This window comes from Elephantulus edwardii, unplaced genomic scaffold (genome assembly GCF_000299155.1).
Source record: "Elephantulus edwardii isolate Elephantulus edwardi_28Jun2011 unplaced genomic scaffold, EleEdw1.0 scaffold00243, whole genome shotgun sequence".
Lineage (NCBI taxonomy): Eukaryota > Metazoa > Chordata > Mammalia > Macroscelidea > Macroscelididae > Elephantulus > Elephantulus edwardii.
In genome coordinates this window covers 1,418,043-1,432,855 of record NW_006399993.1, presented here as the reverse complement: position 1 = coordinate 1,432,855, position 14,813 = coordinate 1,418,043, and the positions used below count along the sequence as shown (strand labels likewise).

At 36.4% G+C, this 14,813-nt stretch overlaps 1 protein-coding gene across 1 annotated transcript in view; it reads left to right on the top strand.

The window, feature by feature from the left end:
* The window catches only part of MAST2 (microtubule associated serine/threonine kinase 2), a 287,018-nt gene that overhangs the window by 223,479 nt on the left and 48,726 nt on the right, over positions 1-14,813 (top strand). The window contains 1 exon segment of the mRNA XM_006898983.1: positions 13,252-13,343. Coding sequence (XP_006899045.1) covers positions 13,252-13,343 — 92 coding nt within the window.

The following is a 14,813-nucleotide window of genomic DNA, read 5'->3' as shown; positions in this document are numbered from 1 at the left end:
TATATTTACATGTGTCATAAAACCCATAGTATATTACTGTTTTATTTGTAGAACAGTCAGTTGTCATTTAAAAGGCTATTTTTTAAAAATCAGTTGATTTCTGTTGTGTTGTTAGATGCCATAGACTTTACTAAAACTCACAGTGACTCTATGAACTACAGATAATCTTGACCTGTCCTGTACCATTCTCATTATCTCTGTCATACTCAAGCCCACCATGGTAATTACTGTGTCAATCTGTCTTATAGATGGTCTTCATATCTTTCTTTGATGCTCCACCTTCCCCAGCACTATTGTCTGTCTCCAAGGACTGAGGATATAACCAAAGTAAATGAGACAGACATTCACCATTCTTACCTCTAAGGAGCGCTTTGGTTGCACTCTCTGCAAGACAGATTTGTTTCTTCTTTTGGAAGTCTGTGGTAGATTCAGTATTCTGCCAGTACCTCAGTTCAAAGATATCAATTATTCTTTAGTCTCCTTTATTCATTGTCCAACTTCCAGTTGCATAGGAAACAACTGAAAATATGATGGCTTGGTTATTAAGTACCCCTTGATTTTTAAACTGTTTTTCTTTAGAATTTTTAAGAGGTCCTTGACAGCAGATTTTTCCAGTGTAAAACATCTTAATTTTTTTATTTCTATTTTTTTATTTTGTTTGATTTGTTTTCATTCACTCATACACCTTTTGTTTTATAACATTAATTACAGTTGCACAATGTCATTATTTACAATATCTTATCAAATCCTCTATGCTCCCTCTATTTCCCTTCACTCTAATCCCTCCTCTAATCTCTGCACCTTTTCCCATTCCACCCGTCAACCCTCCACATTTGTCTCTGTGTGTAAATCTTTTCTCAGCCTTCATGTATTCAATCAGCTATACATGTCCTGTCCTAGCTTGCTAATTTCAGTACACAATTGTCCAGTCATTTCTTATTGAACTTGCCTTCGCCTATTCTAGTACAGTGTTTATTATCTGTATATTCCTTTCCTGCTGACCCTTTGCCTACCTGTAATCATTCTAATTTTATAATCATAGTCTTACACATTATTTGTCCTTTTGTGATGGAGCTGTTTCACTCAAAATAATTTCTTATACACTCATCTATAATGTGCAGTGTTTCACCTGTTCTGGGTGGATCAAGTATGTAGGGGCAAAACCAAAAACAATAAAGATAACTAGAGGAAAAATATGAACAAATTTAGAAGTCTTAACAGCAAAAAAGAAAATAAAAATGTATAACCAGCAGAGGATAAAATAGATAAATGGGATTTTCTAAAAATAAAATCCTATATGCAATAAAAAATTTCTCCACAAACTTGAAGAGAAGTCCCACAGACTGGGAAAAGTATTTGTCAATGACGTAACTGATAAGAGACTCATATCTAAAGTTTATAAAGTACTCTAGCGCCTCAATAAGAAAAAGACAAACAACTCAATTACAAAATGGGCAGAAGTTATGTAAAGGCTCTTCACCTTTTTTTGTTGGCAGATAACCAACAAATACATGAAGAAATACTCAGAATCACTAACCATTAGAAATAGAGAAATTAAGAAAAGAGAGAGTATCATTTTACCACATCAACAATTCCACAAGAATTCTGCAAGAATTGAACAGAATAGCAAACAACAAATGTTGGCTGGAATGTGGAGAGAGTAGAAATCTCATGCCCTTGTGATGAGAATGTAAAATGGTACAACTGCTACTGAACGCAGTCTGACATTTCTTCAAAAAGCTGAAAGTAGAGATAGCATTTGACCCAGCTGTTCCACTCCTGGGAATATAATCTAAAGGGATCAGAGCCAGCACACAAACAGATACATGCACAACTATGTTTATAGCAACTTATTTACAATAGCAAAGAGATAGATGCAGCTTAAGTGCCCATTGACAGGCATGTGAGTAACAACACTTTCGTATGGTGGCATATTATGCAGTATATCATGATTTTTTTTTACTTCAGATTATAATCAGCTTAGTAATACCTAAGAATAACATTTATATATATATATATACACACACACATATATACATATACATACACAGAGTTTCATCTGATGTCATTTCCATCTGTTTTTCTGGAAAAAGGCTTATTTTGCCTACCTTTTTGAAAGATTTTATCTTTTAAGATTAACATTTTAAGTTGTTTCTTTACTAACTTATGGTTTGAATTTTTTCTGATAAGAAATCCATTATAATTGTTATCTTTGTTTATTTGTATGTTAAATGCCTTTCCTTTTGCATTCTTTTAAGAGTTTCATAACATTAGTTTATGTAATTTGATAATGATGTTCTTTATGTTTCTTAGGTTTTGTTGAGTCTCTGAAATCTGTAGATTTATCATTGTTATCCATTTAGAAAAAATGTTAGCAATTATTTTTTAAATATATTTGTATCTAATCAGTAATGCCTTTTAAGGATTCTAAGTATTGTACGTGTTAATCTGCTTTAAATTGTCTCACAGTTGCTCTTTATATTTCTTTCTCATTTTGGATAATTTTGCTTGATAATTTTCAGATTCACTAACTTTGTCAGAATGACTGTTGGTGCTGTCTAGTTTATTTGTAACATTTTATTTCTGTACATTTGCATGATGTTTTCTTATATCTTTCATACTCTCTTCTTAACTTACTTGTACTTTTCTATGCCTTTTAAAAAATATAATAATTTTAGTGCCTTTTTAAATACAAATTCCATCATTTGTATAATTTCTGAGTCTATTGATTATTTTAATTCTCTAATTTTAGATTATATTATCTTGTTTCTTTTTATACCTAGTAGATTTTTTAATTGTATTAAAGCATTGTGAATTTTAATCTTCTAAATATGCTTTTTATGTTTATAATTCTTTAAGTACTTTAAAATTTTGTTCTGCAACTCAATTAAACCACTTGCAAATAGTTTAGTTTTCTTTTTCAGATTGTAATAAGCTTTATTAGATAGGACCAGGTCAGCATCTGGGACTAACTTTTCCTTCCTACCTACTGAAGCAGTGTCTTTGAGAAAATAAAAAGAAGTTCATATTTTGAAAACTTTGTTTAGCTAACAGTTCATGAAGCATAAGTAACTGCTCATTGTTAGATATAATCAAGATAACTACAACTTCTAGCCACCCTAAAAACAAGAGAACTGAACCTTGCCCTGTCCCACATGATCTTCATGATCACGGTCATGCTCAAGTCCATTGTAGTAGTCGCTGTGTACTTCTATTTAGTTGAGGGTCTTCCTTGCTTTTGCTGACTCTCACTCTACCTTTCCCAAAATAGGTAAAATGGGATTAAATCAAAGAGGAAGGGTATACACATTGAGAGAAGTAGTATGAGGCACAGTACAGAGAAAATCTTTGACCATATCTTACTATTTAGGATTCCTTTGGGCTAAATATACTCTCTAGGGGCTGGTGTGGCTCATGTTCAAAATGGAAGTGGATTAAGGTATAGGGCTGTGTGTGTGTGTGTGTGTGTGTGTGTGTGTGTGTGTGTGTGTGTGAGAGAGAGAGAGAATGTTAATTTTTCACCAGATTAAGGAATTTAATAAATTGAGCTGAATTTCTTTAAGAAAACTCAGAAGATAAAATTTTGGCTAAGAACTTTAAAAAAGTAAACTCTTTACTAATGATTAATCTGAACAGTGATATTAAGGAATTTGAACTATAGTCAGAGTGTTTCTGAGGAGATAATTGAGATTTTAAGAAAAAAAAGGATATGTTCTAATTAATAGTTTTAAAAATAATACTCTAATTGGTAGGTGAAGAGTAGACTGCTGAGAATATGGGATGTGGAGAATATGGGATAGACAATTTATTAGAACAAAACTGAAAAGGAAAAACTGGTCATTTGGGTAATTTTTGTATAGTCTGTGATAGAAGTGGTAATGTAGATAATTTAGACAAAGGATACATTTTGAAGGTATAATCCAAAGAACTTGCTTCTTGTTTTGGGTGTGGGTGTAAGGAAAAAAGAAGAACCAATAATGGTGTCTAGATTTTTCCTGAGCAAATGGATAAATTATGGACACACAATAGGGAAGAGGATCAGGTTGTAGAGGGATATTAGAAAGCTCTGATAATATCAATTTTGAGATACTTTTTAGAAATCAAAGTTTAGATTTTAACTGGAAATTTGTATATATTAATAAGTTGCATAGTGGCAGAGCACAGAGCTAGCAGTAGAGCTGAGTATTGTCATTCATCTTTGTCTTTGTTAGCTGCCATCAAATCAAGTATGACTAGTAGCAGCCCTTTAAACAGAAGATCTGAACCCTGTTCCATCCTGTGCCATCCTCACACATTTTGACACATAAGAACCCATTGCAGCAGTCATAGTGTCAGTCCACCTGGTTGAGGATCTTTCTCGCCTTAGCTAACCTTTCACCCTTCCCAGCATCATGTTTCTCCCTCCTGACAACATTCTCAATGTCATGCGAAGACTCATCATTCATACCTCCAAAGAGCAACCTCTCTAAGACAGATTGTTTTCTTGTCCATCCATGGGATGTTCAGTGCTCTTCTCCAACACCACAGCACAAAGGCATCAATTCTTCTTCCGTCATCCTCAGATGCATAGCAAGTGGTCGGAAAGACCTGAGTCAGATGCACCGTAGTCTTCAAACTGACATCATTACTCCTCAATAATTTGAAGAGGTTCCTAACTGCAGATTTTCCTAGTGCAGCGTATCTCCTTGTTTCCTGACTGCTGGTATCAAGAATGTTAATTGTAGATACAAGCAAGATGAAGCTATTGACAATTTAAGTCTCCTCTCCATCCATTATGATGTTGCCTATCGGTCCAGTGGTAAGAATCTTTTTCTTGATATTAAGACACAATCTATAGTGAAGGCTGTATTTCTTGGAACAAGTGCTTCAAGTCCTCCTCACTTTCAACAAGCAAGATTGTGACAGTGGGTCAAACCATCAGTTACTCATATGCAAGTTCAACTGATACAGAAGAAAATGAAAATAACTCCACAGGAACCAAGATATGATCTTGAATCAATTCCATCTGAATCTCAAGATCATCTTAGGGATAGGTTTAAAGCATTGTACACCAGTGATTGAAGACTAGAGAAGTTGTTGAGAACAAAAGGTCATTACAGAAGCTAAAGGGAAAGAAAAAATCAAAATGGTTATAAGAAGAGACTAAAATTTGCACTGGAACATTGAGAAGCCAAAACTAAAGGAAAATGTGCCAAAGTTAAAGAGCTGAACAGATTTCAGAGGGCATCTCGGTGGACAAAGCAAGGTATTATAATGAAATAGACAGAGAGCTGGAATTGGAGAATAAAAAGGAAAGAACTTACTCTGCATTTCTCAAGCTGAGAGAATTGAAAAATTTAAGCCTCGAGGCTCAGTATTACAAGATGCTTTGGGCAACATATTGAATGATCTAGAAAGCATCAAAAGAAGGTGGAGGGAATACACAGAATCACTGTACCAGAAAGAATTTATTGACACTGAAAATTTTCAAATATATGAACAGGAGCCGATGGCAATGAAGTAATCTATGAACAGGAGTCAGAGGTAATAAGGGAGGAAGTGGAAGCTGCATTGAAGGCACTGGCAAAAGATAAGGTCCTGGGAATTGATGGGGATACCAATTGACTTGTTTCAGTTAACAAATACAGCCTTGGTTGCACTCACCAAGAAATTTGGAGGACAGCTGTCTGGCCAACAGATTGGAAGAGGTCCATATTTGTTCATATTCTGAAGTGATCCAATTGAATGTGGAAACTATAATCATTTAGATGGCTTTTAAAGCTATGAAGCTAAAACAAATTATTTAGGGGTGTAGGTTGAGAAGAAATATTTCAAATGCAAGGCAAGAATATGGAATAATTTAGAAACCTAGAAGGAAACCAGCAAAGGAGAATGAAAAGATACAGTTAATGAGATAAGAGTAAAACCAGGGAAGTATCAGATCCTACAAAGTCAAGAAGTATTTCAAGGACTTCTGGGTAAAATGGCAGAGTAGGCAGACAGGAACCTGTAACCCTTTCAACCATGATACCAGAAATCAAAGATAGTAGACCATTCTGGAACCCTGAGTTGATAAAGAAGTACTTGGAATACTGAATGAAGGAAGAAACTGAAAGAAAACATTGAATTAGGAGACTGCTGGAAGACCGAATTCTAAAACAGTGCAGCATAGCGATTTTGAATGGTGATCTGGCTGACCTAGGAACTTGGGACCAGCAGCTGTTTAAACAAAAGAAAGGTGCATTCTGTCTCCTTGTTCACTGTACTCTGGTGGTGATCAAGGAAGCAATTTTCTCCCTCGCCACCATTCACCAGGTAGATGACTGTATTCCCCTAGCCATTTTCAGCTCTGCCTGAGGCCAGGCCCACATAATTTTGTATCTGGTACTGGGAGCCTGCACCCAAGTGTACACTTTACTTTTGGGAGTCGTTATGTTGTATCATGGTATGACTGGCAACCAGTTAACAGAATAAATGAAAGTAGCACTCTTGACTGGTGTCCTTACCTCTTGCTGTATACCCTTGGGGATACCTCACTCACCACATACCACAGTTACATTTGGAGCAGTACACCCCCAATGGAGTGCATCATTTTTTAGCATCTCAGATTAGCAGTGACTCTCTCTCTCTTTACACTAGCCATCTCTGCCCTGCCTACATCCAAACCAGGGACTGGCAATGATAACATATCTAGTAGACAGGCAGACTTCCTGAGGCTAGCAGAAATCTAGGTAATTTATAAGCCTTCCTCCTAATCCTGAGGCCACATTCTTCATCATATAACTCAGTTTCTCAGATTATTTGCTCTGCACACAGGATAAAAATGAATTTAGAGTAAGAATGATAGAAGGATCCAAGCTGGATGCATATCTTTTCTGATTGTAAACTTTTCAGTGTATCCTTGCTCTGTTTGAATGACTCTTTCTTGGTCCAGGTCCAGGTTCCACATGACTACAATTAAATGTTATGGAATTCCCATTTTCCCCAATGTTCTGTATAATTTATTATGACCCACACAGTCAGGTGCCTTTGCATTGTCAATAAAATACATGTAAAACATCTTGCTGTAATACTCTCTCTGCCAGTATCCATTTGACGTCAGCCAGATATGCTTGGCTCCACGACTTCATTTTAATCCAGCTTAAATTTCTGGCAGTTCACTGTCAATGAAGTGCCTCCATTGTTTTTTAATACTCTTCAGTTAGATTTTACTTTTATGCTATATTAATGCTGTTTTTAGAAAACGACGTTCTATTGGACACAAATATGGATTTCTTCACGTTGGTTGCCAAGGAAATAACTTCCAGATTTCTTGGCTTGGATGAGTGAGCACATCTAGGTTTGCATCTGTTTCCTGAAACACCTCAATTGGCAGTCTGTCAATTCCTAAAGCCTTTCACCAATGCCTGCAAGGCAACTTGGACTCCTTCCTTCAGACAGTTCAACATCACCCAGTTCTTTTTGGTACAAAGATTCTGTGTATACCTACCTTTAAAAAAAAAGAAAGAAAAATAAAAAATCATGGAAATTTTATTTTCTTGAATTAAAATTTATTTGACAAATATTTGTTAAACAGGGGGCTTTTGGAAGTATAAGGGTTATGGTATTTGATCTAAAATGCTATCCAAAAGAGTGTAGATGTAGGAAGAAAATATGTAGAAGTGTGATGACTAAATAGAACTTAACAAACATGGACTAGCTTAGATCTCACATGGGATTGATTGCAAATGTGAAAGTTCTTCCTAATACACTGACAGAACAATTATTCCTATTTTTTTTTCTCTTATGTTTCTAAATAATAAGACAAAGATGAGAATACAGTACCTACAGTAAGTGTTTCAAACCTTTAATAATATTAATGTGATGGTGCCACTTAATAATTCAAATTTTAAAAATAAATATCAAACTCATTACCAACAAGTCAATTCGTATTCATAGTGAGCTAATTCCACAGAAGTAGAACTGCTCCACTGGGTGCCTAAGGTTGTGAATCTTTTTTTTTTTTTAATTAATTTTAATGCAAGTTTACAGAGTTTCTAGTCATTCATTGTTGCACTCCCCACCCCAATTCACTCTTCTTGAAAAGTAAAAGTAAAACTCTTTCATTGTTATACAATCCTTCCCCCCAAATTCACTCCACTGTGCAGCCTTCATTCTGGACTCCTGTCATGACAGTAATACCCAATCATATATCCCTTTTAAACAGTTCTCTCCCTCATCTGTTTCAATTTAGTATACATCATTCCTCCCCTCCTTTTCTTTCTTCCCTCAACCCTGATGTCAGTCTCGTTTTACAAAAGTGACCCTATGAAGTATTTGTCCTTTTGTGACTAAGATATTTCACTCAGAATAATGTCCTACAGGGTCACCCATTTTGTATAATATTTCATGAGTTCCTTATTTTTTAATGCTGCATAGTAGTCCATTGTGTGAACATACCAGAGCTTCTCTATCAAGTCATTTGTTGATGGGCATTTGGGTTGTTTCCAGCTCTTTGCTATTGTAAATAAAGCTGCAATAAACTTGGGTGTGCATATATCTACTTGGGTGGCGATTATGGTTTTTTTAGGGTAAATTCCCAGTAGTGGAATTGCTGGTTCAAATGGTATTTTAATTCACAACTTTTTCAGAAAGCCCCATACAGCCTTCCATAGCCGTTGCACAATTTTACACTCCCACCAACAGTGAATAATGGTTCTGGTTTCTCTGCAACCTCACCAGCATTTTATGTTTGCTGTTCTGTTAAATTTTGCTATCCTCACTGGGGTGAAATGATATCTCATAGTTGTTTTGATTTGTATCTCTCTTAGACCTAGTGATTTTGAACATTTCTTTATGTGTTTGTTTGCCATCTGAATGTCTTCTTTGAAGAAGTGTCTGTTCATATCCTGTGCCCATTTTTCAATTGGGTTATTTACCTTTATCTTGTTGTGGTTACTATTTTCTTTTGATGTTTGCTCATCATTCAGTATTTTACCCATGCAGTTCTTCGATATAGCAGTCTGAGGCTTGAATTTGTTCTTCTATCAACTTGAGAAATGTTGAGTATATACTTTCTTTGGGGTTTTCTTTCTCCAGATCTTTGCAGTTTCATCATCATAATTTGGTTTGTATTTGCCAACTGCCCCTTGAAATTTTATGTTCAACTTTTATTTCATCATTACTTCCTTTTGTTTTAATTTCTACACTCAAGAACTAGTTTTAAAGTCTTTTCTGGCATCTATTTTAGTTTTCTTTTTAATGACCTTTTCCTTTCTTCTTGGACAGTGTCCTTAATGTAATGTAGTAACATTACAGTTTCTAGTCACTAGTGTTCAGTGTATTAAATCTGTACTCACAATGGTTTTTAAATTACGGTGAGATAAACCCAAGGCCCTATTTTGGTTCTCCTGGACTAGTTTTGATTTCTTTCAGCTTCACCTTGAACTTGCAAAAGAGCATTTGAGAGGTCTGTTTCATAATCATCCCTTTCAGTCTATTCAGCCCAATCAGGCCTTATTCGGGATGATAACACTGACTTTTTATTTCCCCTGTGTACTGTTGAATTGGATCGGACTGGCACAGGAGGAGATTGCCCCTCCTCCTTCAATGGAGCATCTGGTGGATTCGACCCATGTGCCTTTCGGATTGCAGCACAGCTTCTTGACATTAGGCCACCAGAGCTCCCTGATACAGACTTTTAAATAATCTCTTTCCATAGATGTAGTCAGTTTGATTCCTTGTGTATTCCATCAAGTGGGGTCAATATGTATTTTCACCTGTTATGCTTTTCTAAAAAGATATTTGTGATGAATATAAGTCATTTAAAGTTCTATCAGATAAGAAGTAATTACACCATATTTTTATGATGATGAGATTGGTTAAGTGGTAAGTAGTTTACTGTACTGGAGCTGGAGTAGCACAAATGCAGACTTCTTGAATAATGAGGTCACAAAGTTGACTTTGATAGGAGCATGGGTTTTCTGTTAGTCCATGTAGAAAAATTGAATATATGGACACAGATTTAGGCACACTTATAACTTCTGATAGCAAGAATATTAGTACTTCATTTTATATTTTACTCTAGGGAAATAAAAGCAAAGTTGTCAGATAAAAGTGAGAATTGAGTAGATTTTGGAGGTTTATGGAAAAGGTGAATTAGTTATCTTGGGAAAAGGTAGAGCACAATAAGTAGGTAAGTATAATAAGATGAGCAGGCTGCTCTGAGGAGGAGCTACTTGATTTTCACCATTCTAAATATAGAGAAAATAGCTAACATTTTTTCATTTTTCTTCATTCACCTCTAATTGCCCAAATGCAGTTGCAAAATAAAAGGAATTTACTATTGTAAATTAAAAGGGTTAAGATTGCAGTAGGACTATGATATCCTCAGGGAATAGTGAGGTTTTATTTGTAATTGTTTTTGTTGTTGTTATGTGTTGTCGAGTCACCTACAACCCATAGTAACCCTCTGCACAGCAGCTCTGAACCCTGCCCTGTCCCGAGCCAGTCTCACTAATTCTGACGCGCCAACCCCCATTGCCCATCTCATCCGCAGTCTTCCTCTCCTGCACTGTCCTTCTCCAAGGACTGCTCTCTCCTTGTCATATGCCCAAAATATGTGTGACAGATCTTCAAAATCCTAGCCTCCAAGAAGAAACCTGGTTTCACTCTCTCCAAGACAGACTAATTTGTTGGGTTTTTTTTGGCAGTCCATGGTTTGTTCATGACTCTTCTCCAGCACCTCAGTTTGAAGGCATCGATTCTTCCTCTGTCATCCAGATATACAAGCTGGATTTTGAACAGGTCGTGGCACTAGAGACATTATTGTCAATGTCAGATGCATCTTGGCAGAAAGAAAAGAGTACCAGAAGAATGTCTGTCTGTGTTTCATTAACTATGCAAAGGTATTTGACAGTGTGGATCACAACAAATTGTGGCTAACCTTGAGGAAAGGAGAATGCTGTAACACTTGATTGTGCTAATGCAAAACCTATACTTGACCAGGAAGCAGTCCTTAAGACAAAGCAAGACAACACTACATGATTCAAAATAAGGAAAAGAGTACGTCAAGGATGCATCCTTTCTCCACACCTTTATAATCTATATGCAGAACAGATCATTTGGGAAGTAGGGCTTAATGAGGAATAATGTGAGCCTGATACAGGCCATGGTCTTTGCCATTACTTGCTGTGCATCGGAGAGCTGGGCAGTGACTTGGGGTTATAGAATGAGAGTTCATACCTTTGAACTTTGGTGCTGGAGGAGAGTATTGAATATAACATGGACTGCTAGGAGAACAAACAAGTTTGTCCTGGAGAGAGGATGAAGCCAGGCTACTCCTTGGAGGCAAGGATTCCGAAGCTTTGTCTGACATACTTTGGACATATTGCAAGGTGGGATCAGTCCTTGGAGAGAGTCACCATGCTTAGGAGGGTGGAAGGACAGCGCAGAAGAGGAAGACCCTCCATGAGATGGATTGATTCCGTCACTGGGGTAATGGGGGTAGGTATGTCTGAGACAGTAAGATTGGCAAGGAATAGAGCAGAGTTTAAGGCTGTTGTACAATGTGGCATCAGCATTGGAGGTAGACTCATCAACAGCCTATATTATTATGTAAATGACACAACCTTGCTTACTGAAACTGAAGAAAACCTGAAGTGCTTGCTGCAGAAGTTCAAGAACTATAGTCTTTAATATGAATTGAACCTTTAACATCAAGAAGACAAAGATTCTCACCATTGGGCCAATTGGCAGCACCATTATGGATGGAGAAGAGATTGAGGTTGTTAACAATTATACCTTGTTTGGCTCCACTCTCACCAATACTCTTGACACCAGCAGTCAGGAAATCAGAAGGCAAGTTGCATTGGGAAAATCTGCTGTCAGGGACCTCTCTCTCATTTATAATTATAAGTTCAAAGAGGAAATTGAGGCTATAGAGATGCTCTATTGAGTTCAAGGAGGGAAGGTAGGAGTTTCTTTGAATGTCAACGGATAATGAATGAGAAGTGAAACCAAATTAGAGAATGGTGGAGCTTGAAGGTTTGATGACTGAGGTCATTAGGAATATGAAGCATACTGGGATTAGTCCTTATGATTTCTTAGGTGAATATTGGTCCCCATTTCTGATTATGCCTACTTTCGTGAGATTAGTCTAGTCCTTCCAGTGGTCTGTCGTTATATTTACAATTGCTCTTACCCTAGCTCACTAGCCCTACAGGATCTAGTTGTGTCCTACCATGGCTTCTTTCTTTGGACTCTTAGTATTATTTTTGCCTCCTGCCACCCCCTATTATTTTCTTTACAACTTCTTGAACATACAGATATGTTTACAATGCAGTACTTTTTATCTTTGCCTCTCTGAGGCTTCTTCATAACCTTAAGATCTCTGGGAAAAAATGTCACCTCATTAATCAGACCTGCCCTGACTGTTCTTGTGTCTACCTTCATACTGGTGTCTTTTATTTCCTCCCCCCTTTTTTTATTATCAATTTTCATGACCCCCCTTTTAAAAAAAAAATTCTTAATATTTTTCAGTCCAGTTATGAGGCTAGAGATGTTCTTTTTTTCACTTGTGGATTATCAAGCACAGTGAACAGTCCCTTAGTGTGTCTTCAGTAAATTGTTCAGTTGAATGACTATAAATTACAAACTTCTCTAATGCCTTTAACAGACCAACTGGCTTTCAATTAAATTTATGCACTTTAGTAGCAAGTGTTATATGCGGTGGCTTTTCTTTGTGATCTGCATTTTCTCCAGTCACTTTCTTGCAAAAAAGCATCAACATGCAATGGAAAGCCAGCTTTATATTATGAAGTTTACTGGGAAATGAAACTATGAATTAATTCACTGATTATGTTAAAAGTAGTTTTAAAAACAAGTATCTTCGATAAATTAGCAGGTTTATATTTATGGCCGGAACATTCACTTTTATGAGATAATATGACTTGTGTTTTTTTTATTTTATAAATCAAATTTGTTCATTCTTTACTGGATACTATTTAAGATGTATTTGCTGCCTTTAGAGATACTTGTATAAATTAAGGAGGAAGAGCCTAAGTGTTGAAAAAGTGTAGTAACAATAAAATAAAATAAGATAAAAGTCAAGACCATGCTATTTCAAGGTGTAACACTGTTTTATTATTATGCCTACCTGGTCCAAACAGTAATTACTGGCATGGTTCAGATTTTGAAGATGTATGCCTCATTCCTTTGTTCCTGTAGAGCCACTCAAGATCTCAGACCCATAGTATTGTCCTCTTATAACTGATGTTTGTGTTTTCATTGTAGTTGTCGAACAAGCAACCGCAAGAGCTTGATTGTGACCTCTAGCACATCGCCCACACTTCCACGACCACACTCACCTCTCCATGGCCACACAGGTGAGTAATGTTAGAAGGTTAGTTAAAGAAGGGTGGAACGGAACCATGACTTCTGATGTCCAGCTTCCACTGATCACCTGCTAATATTTATTCTTTACTCCTGCTCACTTTGTGTTGTTCAGTACATTATGTTATCACTTCAGATGGCTGGTGGAAGCATAAAGAGTTCATACATGAGCATGCTTTCTGTAGGAGAATGGTCAGTTTGTCTTTCATTATTAGTTATTTTCTTACCTTGTATTCTCACTAAGCTTTCTGGTCTTACACAACTTTTGGGAGTCAAATATGTAACCTGGTTTCCATGGCCTCTGTTCAAGAGTACTGAGTATACATTATGGTTCCACTCATTTGGGACCATGTAATGAGATTATAATAATATTTTATTCTACCAAGCTAAATGCTAAGGACTCAGAACTACTTCATGACTCCTTATAAGCTCTCCTTTCTCAGACAAGGATATAACAAAATGAAGAGGAGTATTTGTTGCATGTTAACATTAATTTTCCTTATTAGAATTTAAGGACATGACCTCATACACTTATAGACCCTGCACCTCTAGACATTATGAGAATTACTTGCCTCTCATTGAGGAATATGTAATAATTACGGAGCTTGCACTGAGTCAAATAGACACTGCCTCCCAGAAGAAAAGCAGGAGGTGTTTTGTTGTTTTTTTTTTAGTTAGCCATGTGTTTTGGGCTAGACATACATTTTTATATCCCAGAGAAGCCTCATAGTATTTTTCATTCACCCCCTATACAGTCTAAAGTTAGACTGTGAATAAGGAAGTTTGAAGACTTGATGCCTTTAAATTAAGGTCTTGGTGAAGAATACTAAATATACTGTGAAGTTATAGAACAAATCTATCTTGGAAGGAGCACAAGTAGAATATTTCTTAGAAGAAAGGATAGGGAGACTGTCCCACATGTTTTGGCATGTTTTCAAGGAGGGACTAGTCCTAGGAGGACATCAGTAGAAGCTCCATGAAAAACAGGAAGACTCTTCAGCGAGATGGATTGTCACTGTGAGGTGTGACTATAACAATGGGCTCAAGCACGGCAGTGAGTATATATAAGGATGGTGCAGATCTATTGAACCTGAGGTCACTCCGAGTCAGAGCTGAATCTTAATTGACATCTTACAACAAAGTCATTATACATCTTACAAACAGAAACTCTGTTTCCCTCTTACTCACCTTCTTAACCATTAATCAGTTTTGACCTCTATAATTTTGCTTATTCTAGCAATTTAATGTAAATTGCAATCATGTAATATGTGTCTTTTCATGTCTGGCTTTCTTTAGCATGTTTTTAATGTTCATCATGATACACATGTAGTATTTATTGTATAGATATATCATACTTTCAAAGAGGAATTTGATGTCTTTGAGCTGTTGTTGTTCTTATGTGCCATCGAGTCGCTTGCAACTCATAGCCACCCTGTGTACAAGAGCCCTAAATGCCATTCTAT